A 12,850-nucleotide genomic window follows, 5' to 3' on the forward strand; every position below is an offset into this window, starting at 1 on the left:
ACCTAATAAAGTGCATGGAAGGTAGCCAAAAACAACTGCCATGTTTAAACAGTGTCTTTTCTCCCCTTAGGTCTTGGACTGGCATTTAACTTGAATCCTGCCCTGACCATGATTGGCAAGTATTTCTACAAGCGACGCCCTATTGCCAACGGACTTGCTATGGCTGGGAGTCCTGTATTCTTGTCAACTTTGGCACCATTGGATCAGTACCTGTACACTATATTTGGATGGAGAGGCAGTTTCCTAATTCTTGGAGCTCTTCTGCTGAACTGCTGTGTTGCTGGATCTTTAATGAGGCCAATAGGTCCTAAACCTGAAAAGATGAAAAAGATGACCAAAGAGGTCCTACAGGAAGCTGGGAAGTCCTCAAAAAAAGATGATGGCAGTGGTGATGCAAACACAGATCTCACTGCGGGAACACCAAAGACCAAGCCCACAGCCTTACAGACCATCAACAGGTTCTTGGATTTGTCCTTATTTACTCATCGAGGTTTTCTGATCTACCTCTCTGGCAATGTATTCATGTTTTTTGGATTGTTTACTCCTTTAGTCTTCCTCAGCAATTATGCTAAGAGTAAAAACATTTCAAATGAGCACGCTGCTTTCCTACTTTCCATCTTGGCTTTTGTTGATATGGTCGCCAGACCTTCCATGGGACTTGTAGCCAATACCAAGTGGATAAGGCCCAGGATTCAGTACTTCTTTGCAATTTCCATTATTTGCAATGGTGTGTGCCATCTTATGGCACCCTTATCCACCACATATGCTGGCTTTTGTATCTACGCTGTATTTTTTGGACTTGCTTATGGATGGTTAAGCTCAGTGTTATTTGAAACATTAATGGACCTTGTTGGATCACAGAGGTTCTCAAGTGCTGTCGGACTGGTGACCATTGTAGAATGCTGCCCTGTACTTCTTGGACCACCCCTTTTAGGTACAGTATGTTTGTTTGTTCAGTAATTCACTATAATGTTGCATTGTCTTTACTCTTTTATGAAAATACTTGCCACGATATAAGGGTGAACAATTTCAGTATGCTATTAGAAGACTTAAATCACTCACCGCTGTGTATGAATGAATGTTATGTAGGGAATGGTGCACAGAGACATTTTATGCATGGTATTCTGGACGCAGCTTGGTGAATTTGATCGAAAACGGTGATAATTAGACAAAAACCTGTCTAAAGCCCTCTATACCATTCTCAAAAGACAGCTTTTCTTTTTAAAACGTCCAAGTATAGGGTCAGGTATTCCTCACTTGCACATATTTTACTCTAAACACCATAGCACATCATGGTCTCAGTGGATGTACCCTACTAACCCAGAAGGGTATTTTACTACATTTATTTCTTTATTAATCGACAGTGTGCCGCTTATTAGCTCGGTGTCTGTTATCTTCCGCTAAAGAGTATTGTACTGTTTTTTGCCCCAATCATTGATTTTCTTCCTCCAGGTCTTTTTAATTGAACCCTCTCAGATGTTGTCATACATCCTCAGGGTCTTATAACTAACTGCATCACATTAACAGTCCGAAAAGAGCAAACTGTCTACCTTCCAAAATACAGGGAACTTCTCGGGTGATCCATCCACGCTACAGGATTTATCCCCTCCACCTGAAAGGATCCCACTGGTACATGGAGGAGAGCTTTCTGAGGTTCTGCAAAGGTCCTAGTATTCATTGGCATTTAAAACCTCACAGACCCGATAGTAACCCTTGTACCTGAAGGCTTTAGACTTAATAACATCCCACCCTTGCCATGTGAATTTACTACAATACGCTGCAAGTTCTAGATTTAAAATGCTACATAAAATATTTCCTCATATGTCCAGGAGTATTAGTTTACTATATGCGGATAAAACACTTCTTTGATATTGAAACATTTGTTTTCTAGAGCTTGATGCCTTAAAGCATGAGTTATTTACAAGCAATCCGCTCGGAGTGGGTGCTATGAATGTTAAATCTGCAGTGTACGTATTGCAGTTACTTTGAATTCTACTTTTATACAGCTTAGCCATCTCTGTAAGAGCCTGGATGACTTCCAACTGATTAGGCAAGCATTAAGAGCTCTGGTGGTTCAATTAAAATTTACTTCAAAAGCTACTTTAACACAACATCTGCAAAGCTGAAAATGCTAGTGTCCACACACAGAATTGAATTGTTATGTCTTGTCTACAAGACGGAGCACATGCTCTGTATCTTGTGAGTTATACTGTTAGCTTGCAGGTGGCTTAGGGCATGCCCATTGCTTAACACTATTGGCGTGCATATGCTTTCCTTCCTCTGTTTTTGTTCATCCGTGGAGTATGGTGCATGTGTCCTTAATTGCATCCTTTTCAGGTGCTACGTTTACCTTTTTGCTTAAGCAATGCAGAAGGGTGGATATGTGGTCCAGCTGTCTCCCTAGTGTACTTCTCTTATCCCATACTGCTCTCACCCATGTGGTTCTTTCCTGCCCCCATTGGTGATCGGCTAGTTCTCATGTGCTTCCCTGCCCTCATTGCTTACTCGCCTGTGTGCTTCTCCCCCTCCCAGCTCTGTTTCTTGTTCACTCTAGTAAGTTTGATTTTCTCCTCTGTATTCCACATTACTCTCCCTCATGCCAGTTTGCTCCCCTAGTATCCTCTGTTGCTTCCCTTCAATCTTGTGCATGCATAAAAGGACCCTGGTAGGCTCGATCACTCTCTCTACCCTAAGGTCACAACCAATACAGCGTGTTGTTTGAGCTTGTCTAGAAGCAGATGCTAGGTGGTTAGGGTGGTATGTTGTTCTTAACCTAAGTGATGGCTTAAAGGCAAATGGCTGAAAAACTTAGCGTCTCAAATTCTTGAGTGTCTCGAGTACCTAACTAACAGATCCATAAAATTAAATGTGAATGTCCCACTGCTTAGGGTGGTGTGATTGGCCTTGCAGTCTTCATTGACCTTTATCTAGCACATGTCCTGGCAGGCAATGGGTCCTGCAGATTTTATGCAAAACAAAAACTGCAGAAGGCAGAATGAGAACTTCTTCTCTCCAGCGACCCTTTGGTATATGACACTGAAGAAATGTATTCACTTTCATTGAAGTTATGCTTGAACTAAGTATCTTGCAAAGAAAGAGAACTGGATGATTGGCCGTTGAAATGGACCTTTGAACAGTAGCATTAGCCCACCCACCTTCCCCAGCCTCCCTCCCAGGTCTACTCCTAATTTGCAGCTGTGATGAATGCCAAATGCCGGGTCCTCTCCCAACTTGTAGTGGCAGCTAGGATGCTTGTGGGGTAGCAATTCTCCATGGTGTGTTCTTGTCTAAGAGCTTGATTTTCCTAATGACACCTTAGTGCTAGCACATGGAAGACTATTCTTTAACACAGTCCTGCTGAGGATGTCTGCATGGAATGCAATCACTTCCTGAGTGCAACTTTGCTGCAGGGGTTGCAGCCAAGTATTTCTACAACCTTCCTCCTGTGCACCAAATTGTGTTGCTCCCAATTTGCTATAAATCGGAGCCATGAATACTCTTGAGATTGATCAAGTAAACCTCAGAATTTACAGGTGCCTGATAGCATTGACCTAGTGTGTACTCCCTCCCACCCATACAGCTCTTAATACAGCAAACCTAATCAGATCCTCTTATTACCTACGCTTTCTAAAATCATTAGTCTGGTTTTCCTCCATCAGAGATAGTTTAGCAGCAATTTTATATTTCAGAAGGCAACCCAAATAGATTGTAGAGTGGTCAGGTAATTGATGTGGGATATATTTGTAATCTTTCCACCAATCTACTCCTGCCTCCATATGGAAGCTCATCATTGTCCTGAAAAGGTTTATGGCTTCTCAGTTGGAGCCCACACACAATGGCAACTTGAAAGGTCTATTAGTATTTCTAAAAGTAATTACCAGAAGAAGACCGGTCTACTAATACCGACTTTTTGACTAAAGAGCTGCCCCTAAAGTTCCATATAGACCGTGTGCTAAAGACCAATGCATATTTTATGACCAAAGTGTCCATGATGTTTTTAATATTTTCCATTTGAATATCCAAATATGGTTACCCCACATCCTGTTCAACACTGGAAACTCCACCCCAAACTCCTTTGCACACCAAGCGTGGACTCCTTTTTACATAACTGGACCAAGGCCTCCAGCAAGTTAGACCTCTTATAGTATTTGCTATGCCGGTCTATGAAGACCCTCGTCCAGTAAGATCCCCCTCTACCAGACGGTTTTGAAAGCAGTGACTTTCTGTTGCACTTTATTAGGGCACTTGTGTGGACTACCCTCCTGTCCATCTAGAACATTCATATGGTGAGCCTTATTGGTGTCTTGTTTTTTGTCATTGAAGTATGTGACTCCAAAAAGATTAAATGCTGGATACGTTTACAGTTGTCTCCTATCAGTGCTGTGATAGTGTGGAGTGCAGTAGAGTTAAAAGCTTTCTGCCTTCTTTGGCTGTAAAAAAAGTAATGCGCTGTTACTTACCTCGTTGCAGCGATAAATGGACTGTGGTGGTCCTTCGTAGAGGACGCATTGTAGTGGTGTAAAACTGTGTTTGATCCCATCATATTTGGCTGGGAGCTCTTTTGGCTGTGGGTCCCCTTGAATTTCCATTGATAAAAATATGAAATCTGAATACAGGACTTAGGTCACGCATTCTCTGTAGACTAAATCAATTGCCTTTATTTTATACTGTCTTCTAGATGTTAAGGACATAATTGGTTCTGGTTTTTAAAAATTAGATATTTCCATTAGACTATGACCTTGCTTATTCTGACTACAGCGCAGGATTGTGATCATGCACCTATAATTCGTATTTGTAAAGTGCAAACATATCACCCCTGAAGGGTTTCAGCTCTGGGGGCTGGCGGGGAGATTAAGTGAGCTATTGCCCAGAGTCGCATGATACTGAGCTTCTGCCGGGGATCGAATCTGGAGCCCAGTCCTCCAGAATATGCTGCTCTGGCTGCTGCACCGCACCTCTCCCTGTGCAGGGATCTTCAAGCTGTCGTCATTTACACTAAGTAATATGAAGGCCAGAGAAAACCACTCCATTTTTCATTAAAGGTGCTAGCGTTGCCTTTTGCGTAAAATTGGAAATGCCGGTGGCAAATGCTCACAATTATGGTAAAGAAACTTGGGTGAATTAATTTACCCTATAAGTACACTGTGTTTAAGAGACGAATGTTAGACTGAGGGCCCTTTCCTTAGTCCTCTAGTGGCAATCAGGACGCTGACAGCAACTGAAATATATATATTTTTTGCAGTTACATTTTTATCAAATTAAATGAATGTTTGAAGTACATTGTTGGGGTAATTTGCCAGATTCTTACTACGAAACTGATGTAAGAATGATGTGTCCAGGGGCGGAGCTCGCTGAGCTCAAACAGCCAAACTCTAAGTGTGCTACGTCGGCCACTCAACCATCCTACACAATCCTTTTGCCTGAAGAATGTAAATATCCCTAATTTACAACAGTAATCTCCTTAATTTATTGCCTTCTTGCTGTTGTGTGCCGGAGCCTTTACACCGGCCGAGAATTGCTTTGTTACCTGTACTGGGCTAGGCCTGTGTCAATAAGCGAGTGGAGGCGTCGTTGGTGCTTTTGCGGCTGGCAGCGAAGCCGATTGCTGACTAATGAGAATCCCCTCACAAAACTTCGGAGACTGCCCACTTGTGTATGCGACGGAGGGGTTAAGGCCTGTCGTGATGGCACTACCGGTAAGTGAGCATACTCAGGGGCGGCTCTAGGCTCATGGTGGCCCTGGGCAGGGAGTGTAGGTAGGGGGCCCCGGAAGAGGGGGTCTGGGCGGGGCGGAGCCTCCCGGAGCTCAGGAGGGGGGGGGTCAGAGTGTTAGGAAGTGGAACAGAGCCGGAGGCCGCCAAATCCCTGCCAGGGGCCGCCACGCAAATATGTAACCATCCTCAGAGGATTATTATATTAAGAATATATATTGATGTGGAGGCCCCTGGGGTTTGGTGGCCCGGTGCAGGTGCACAGCTTGCACATGCCTAAGGCCGCCCCTGGCATACTGATTCATGTGACTCCATGTGCAGTTCGCGGACCCGATTATGGGGCCTTCACGGGTGCCAGCGCTCCCTCTGCCTGGACCGATGTTCCTCCAGTTTACGGGGGGAGTGGTTCATCTTGCCCCTTATCTCACAAACTCCAACCTCCCCTGAGGCGCTATTCTGCTGCAAAATTCTGGCTCGGGATGTGCTTGTGATTAGGAGGTTGGAGCATCCTCAGTGAGTGGACCCCTGTCTCTGAGACGGCTGTAAGGGAGCCTACGCAACCGTTGCCCTGTGGGCTTCACAAGGCCTAAACCTACCCTGCGTCTGGCTAAATTTGGAGTACTTGAGGGACCTGATGCACCACTAGGGATATACTTATTTCAGCTCCAGTGTCCTTGTTATTTGACTCTGGCCAATCTACAGGCATTACGTTTGTGACCATCTCCTTGCAACCGTGTGCCCCCCTACTGTAGTGCACACTAATTCCCTGAAACTCTCACATCGCCCTACGTACTCTCGCTGTGACACAGACTTGCGACTTCTGCTGAGCACTGCACTCTGATTGCTTCTCACTAAGCCTTGCATTGGGCACTATTATTTGAACTTTGGCAAAGGTGTGCTGCCTTTGGCCCTGTTCTATATCTGTAGATGACCACATAGTGTGCGCTGCTAACAGACACCTGGGATTGAAACTCCTTGTTTGCTCCGGCACCCATTGCTGGAAACTATTCCAGAGGAAGTACTACCCCACCTCAAAATATACCTCTTCTCTTTTTTTTTAGACTAGAAGGACCAAACAAATGAATCTGAATTATAATTTGCCCTTCGCTGGATCACCTACCCCCCCACCCCTCTCCCCCCCTCTTCCCCCCCTCCTGACCTTGGATGTGGGCACAAGTGGATTGGGACCGGCAGTGGAAGAAGTAGAACCCAAGGGCAACAGATATGATACATACACATTCCGACTGCCTTGCAACACAGCCTCACAAAGTATCGAACGACTAAAATGGAGGATGAAAAGGCTACGGTCTCCGCTGCACATAAGATGAATAAACTACTTCTCACAAACCAAGCAAAGACCCAAGATTTGGGGCCCTGATCACGCAGGAACAGTCTACGTATTATGGGGATAGTCTAATCCAAGAACAATGACCATATGGAGCGCTACATAGAACACCTTCTCCTGGACTTTCTCAGGCAAGATACCTTTTCACTGATATTTGTAGTGGGGTGTTCCCACTGCTCGTTAGTCCCACATCTAGTTCCGGTGGCCAGTCCTTTCACTGTAATAGCAAGACTTATAAATTTCAGAGACTGAGCCGCGACTTTGCAAAATGCTCACAATCTGAAGGCCTTGCAATGTCTTTCTACCCTGATTTCAAACAGGTACAGGAGACTTTGTGACTCTTTATCCCAGCCAAGAGCAAGCTCTGCCAACTTCAGCTGGAATACAGCATGCTCTACCCTGCTTGGTTGCGGGTAATGGTGGACAGCCAGGCATTTTTCTTCACCGATCCTAAACTACTAGGACAATTCCTCAAGCATAGAGATACTGCTGGGGGTAGGCGAGGCTCACCTGGTGCAACACCTGACCCTGCTTGCAGGCAGGCCACTCCACACGCTGCTGCACGGCCCTGTCTGCCTTTGCCGGTCTCACTGCCTGGACCCGCATTAGTTCATTACTCTGGTATTCCTGTGCCATTGTTTTTCTTTGTGCCTTAACTGGTACCTTTTAGTTCGGTTGTGCTTTTCTCTCTGTGCCCAAACTGTCTCCTAACCTACCATATTGCTGCTCCTCCCCTCCATTGCTCCTGTGCCTAATTTGTTTTCACTTCCTCTGTGCTCAAACTGTTAACTCATTCTATGCCTCATTTGCCACTCCTCGCCCGTTTTCCCGCCTCTGCGACCCCGCCCCGCACTCCCATTCGCCTCCCCGCTCCCAGCTGCCCCTCCCTCCCACACCCCTTCATATGGAGGCCGCGCCGCTGGCAAGCCCGTCTGGACCGCGCCCAGCGCCAGGACCACTGGCCCCCGCAAACACCACAACACCCGCCTCCGCTACGACTCCAGCACCCTCCACGGACTCAACACCGGACGATCACGCACCTGCTGCCGGGCCACCCTGAAGCGCACCTAAGGACCCTTCTCCTGTCGCAACTGCAGCTTCACCAGCATCCGACCCGCCAACCCACCCACCAAAGAACCCAACATCCTCAGATGCATCCTGCTCAACACCCGCTCCGCCTGGAAACACACCGTCGAACTGTGGGACCTACTCAACACCAACTCCCCAGATGGAGCCCTGGCTGAACCCCTCCTCTGCACCTGACTTTGCCATAGCCATCCCGGAAGGCTACAAGATCACCCACAAGGACGGCACCAACGGAGTATGAGGAGGAATTGCCATTGTCTACAGAAACACTCTCAAAATCTCGACAGACACTGACTACACCCTCAGCACCGCCGAACACCTGCACTTCCAGATCCACACCGACCCCAACACCACCCTCAGAGGTACCCTCATCTACAGACCCCCCGGACCTCGACCGCAGTTCAGCAACTCCATCATCGACCTCATCAGCACACACACCCTCGCCTCCATGGACTACATCCTCCTCGGGGACCTGAACTTCCACCTCGAGAACGACGACTCCAACTCTTCCACCCTGATCGACAACCGCGGACTCTGACACCTCGTCACAACACCCACCCACTCCGCCAGCCACACGCTTGATCCCATCTTCTCAGCAAGCTTCCACGTCGTCTACAACCGCACCACCGCACTCCACTGGACTGAAACCGCTGCATCCACTTCACCTTCCGGAAACCCACCACACACAAATGCACCCAGCAGATGCCTCTCTGCCGCTGGAGCACGTTCACCGAGGACCAGCTAACCACCGCACTCACCCAAAGCCCACCCACTCCACAGTCTCATACAATGGATCGATGACTGCGCCAACACTCTCGCCCTGCTCAACACCCACACCAGCAAGAGAGCCAGCTGGGTCACCAAAGACCACCAAGTGAACCTGCCGAAAACAAAAACAAAAACTGGATCAGTTAATGAACACCAGTAAGCTACACAGCCCACAAGAACGCCACCCGCAGACACCACCACCTCATCAGATCAGCCAAAAGGACCTCCTTCAAAGACCGCCAAGACAACAACGCACACAACAGCAAAGTGCTCTTCAGCATCGTGAAGGAACTCTCCAACTCCAGCTCCAACACCGACATCCCACCGTCACAAGACCTGTATGACTCGCTGGCCATCTTCTTCCATCGCAAGATCGCCGACATCCACGACAGCTTCGACGCGTCACCGCCCCGGCAACCGTTGAGACCCCCGCTCCCACGACCACCAACTGCCTGCTCGAATGGACCAACATAAACGACGACGACACCATCAAGATCATGAACATCATCCACTCCGGATCCCCATAAGACCTCTGCCCACACCACATCTTCAACAAAGCCAGCAGCACCATTGCACCCCATCTCCAGAAAACTGGAGAGAGAGCGACCTTCCTGGAGAGCTGGAAGTACGCAGAGATCCACACCTTACTCAAGAAACCCATGGCGGACCTCAAGAACTTCCGACCCATCTCCCTGCTCCTGTTCCGGCAAAGGCCATCAAAAAGGCCGTCAACAAACCACTGACAAGCTTCCTCGAGGAGAACAGCATCCTGGACCCGTCCCAGTCCGGGGTCCGCAACAACCACAGCACCGAAACTGCTCTCATCGCCGCCACCGACGACATCAGGACCCTGCATGACAATGGAGAAACCGCGGCCCTCATCCTCCTGGACTTGTCAGCTGCCTTCGACACGGTCTGCCACCTCCACGACGCCGGAATCCAAGAGAAGGCCGTGGACTGGACCACCTCCTTCCTCTCTGGCAGAACTCAAAGAGCCCGCTCCCCCCTGGCTCTTTGAACAGTACTCAATGGTATGTAGTGCGCTTTATAAATGCTATGATTGATTGATACATCATGCTCAACATTGCTCGGTTGCGGGTTATGGTGGACAGCCAGGCATTTTTCTTCACCGATCCTAAACTACAACAATTCCTCAAGCGTAGAGATACAGCTCGAGGTGGGGGTAGGCGAGGCTCACCTGGTGCAACATCAGAAGAAAGAGAGTGACTTTTGAGATTGAGCCTGCCTCGCTGCTCTCAAACTTTCAAAGTGAACTGTCGCTGGAGCTGCAAACTTGGTGCTATGATACTCTTATGTCTGACACTACTTGAATTCCAAATGAATCTGCGACCAAGACCGTCTCTTGTCCCGGAACACCATCCGTATTGGTAATAGTGTTCCAGTAAAGCCACTATGGCTTCTTCAAGGAATGTACTGTTACTTCCCACGTTTCTTTCATTGTACTGTAATCCTTTGTTTTTATTTTATAGATTATTTCGGTCATTACTAAATGTGATCTGTTGCCATATTTTTCTCCTTTTCTTTAGGCATGTGCAATGGCTAAGTGGCCCCTTGCGTCTGTGTGCAGCAATGGTAGATGGGCTGACAACATCTCTCCCAATGTGTATAACACCTGTACTCCCTTTTTATCTTTTTGTTGAGGGGTATGGGTGCGATAGGGTGGGTCACTGCAGTTCTGTGTAAGTTGGGGGTGATCATGGCGGGGGAGGGGAGAGGTTTGTACTCACAGCAATAGTTTTTTTGCTTGTTGCTTCTCCAAGAGTCTCTTATATGTTGTATGGCTGGGTGTGCCAGAATGTATGGAGCTGGCGCTAGTTAATGGCTGACAGTTGGCGGCTGATCCACCAGGCCATCAACTACTGAGAACGTACGGTCTAAATGATTGCAGGAAGATACGTAGCTGGTGGCATATCTCAAGAGGCACAGAATAGACCTGGCGATATTACAAGAAAGGCACTTGGCACTGGGAGCAGCGTGTTGACGCAGTGTAGAATGCAGTGCCACCGCTATGCAGCGGACTTCACCTTGCATGTTTGTGGTGTACTAATATGGGTTAGCAGGGGATCAGGGGCTTATCTCTGGGAGACACGAAGCGACCCAGAGGGTAGGTATGTTATAGCTTGATGGTATAAGTAAGACTTGGCAGTGCTGCATGTCTGGTGTACAGACTCAATGATGATGACCCACCGTTTTAACATAGTCTCGCATGGGCCTGCTGCAATGGGTTGGTCTACCACAAATCTGGTGCAGGGATTTTAATAGTCTTTTAAATCCTGAATGCAACTGCTACAACGGCCCTCCCCGTCATCCCTCGACGGCCGTGCGGGCTCTCGTAGACCTTGCTGACAGAGCGGGCCTACTCAATATCTGGCATCGTAGGTCCCTCCTGGGGCGGGATACACTTGCTATTCCACAGTACACAAAATCTACACAGATACTAATTTTTGGCTTATACCAAGGGGATTAGTGTCTGGAGTCCAGCGATGTGAACCATTTTCACGGACCTACTCTGATTACTCGCCTGTGATGTTGGAACTTGAGCAAATCAAATCAAATCAGAAATTATTATAGCGCGCTACTCACCCAGAGGGTCTCAAGGCGCTTAAGGGGGAGGGGTTCGCTATAGATCGAACAGCCAGGTTTTGAGTTGTTTTCTAAAGGAGAGGTGGTCCTGGGTAAGACGGAGGTGGATAGGGAGGTAGTTCCAGGTCTTCGCCGCCAGGTAGGAGAAGGATCTTCCTCCCATGGTGGCTCTTTGGATGCGTGGAATCGTGACGAGGGCTTGATTGGATGATCGCAGTTGACGGTTGGGAGTGTAAAAGGTTAGTCGATTGTTGAGGTATTTGGGTCCAAGGTTGTGGAGGGCCTTGTGTGTGCGGGTAAGGAGACTGAACGTGATTCTCTTGCTGACGGGGAGCCAGTGAAGGTTTCTTAGGTGTTCGGATAAGTGGCTTTGTCGAGGTATGTCCAGGATGAGTCGAGCGGAGGCGTTCTGAATGCGTTGAAGTCTTTTCTGCAGTTTGGCTGTGGTTCCGGTGTAGAGGGTGTTACCCTAGTCCAGTCGGCTGGTGACAAGTGCTTGGGTGATTGTCTTCCTTGTTTCGATGGGGATCCATCTGAAGATTTTTCGGAGCATGCGTAGGATGTTGAAACATGATGATGAGACGGCGTTGACTTGTCTAGTCATCGAGAGGGAGGAGTCTAGCATGAAGCCCAGGTTGTGAGCATGGTCCATTGGTTTGGGTGCGCTGCCAAGGACTGGGGGCCACCAGGAGTCGTCCTAGGCAGAGGGGGATGATCCTAGGATGAGGACTTCTGTCTTGTCTGAGTTCAGTTTGAGGCAGCTGTTCTTCATCCACTCGGCTACTTCTTTCATCCCTTCGTGTAGGTTGGTTCTGGCGGTGGTTGGGTCTTTGGTGAGGGAGAGGATTAGCTGGGTGTCGTCCGCGTAGGAGATGATGTTTAGGTTGTGTTGGTGTGCGATGGATGCAGTGGCCTAAAGGGCCACTGCATTTACTTTGCGCTCCCACTCTCTAGTAGACTCCGTGGTCAGAGCTAAATTGAACCAATTCATTGAGGAATTCTTCCACATTAACATTGGTGCTGTTAATAAGTTTGCTACAGTCTGGAATGCCTTCAAGGTCTAAACCATAGGTGTTGCTTTATCCAAACAAGCAAGGGTACTTGGGTTGCTTCCAGTTCGTTTGCACCTTGTTATGTTATGTTAAGGTAAGCTTATAGAGCGCTCTGTCACCGTGGGTTTCCTGGCGCTGATCTGGTGCTGGGGGCGGGCAGGGAGGGGTTAGCCAGATTGTGGGAAAAGCCATGTTTTCAAGGATCGGCGGAATTGGAGGAGTGAGTTGGAGAATTTAAGTGAAGGTGGGAGAGAGTTCCAGAATTTAGGGGTCAAATGTGTGAA

At 48.0% G+C, this 12,850-nt stretch overlaps 1 protein-coding gene across 2 annotated transcripts in view; it reads left to right on the forward strand.

Annotated features, from left to right (window-relative positions):
• Positions 1 to 12,850, forward strand: part of LOC147712626 (monocarboxylate transporter 1-like) — a 277,171-nt gene that overhangs the window by 240,837 nt on the left and 23,484 nt on the right. For both annotated transcript variants that reach the window (XM_086923330.1, XM_086923329.1), the window contains exon 4: positions 71 to 934. In XM_086923330.1, the coding sequence (XP_086779456.1) occupies positions 71 to 934 (864 nt within the window). The remainder of the gene's footprint in view (positions 1 to 70; positions 935 to 12,850) is intronic.

The sequence above is a fragment of the Lissotriton vulgaris genome, chromosome 5 (genome assembly GCF_964263255.1).
Source record: "Lissotriton vulgaris chromosome 5, aLisVul1.2, whole genome shotgun sequence".
NCBI lineage: Eukaryota > Metazoa > Chordata > Amphibia > Caudata > Salamandridae > Lissotriton > Lissotriton vulgaris.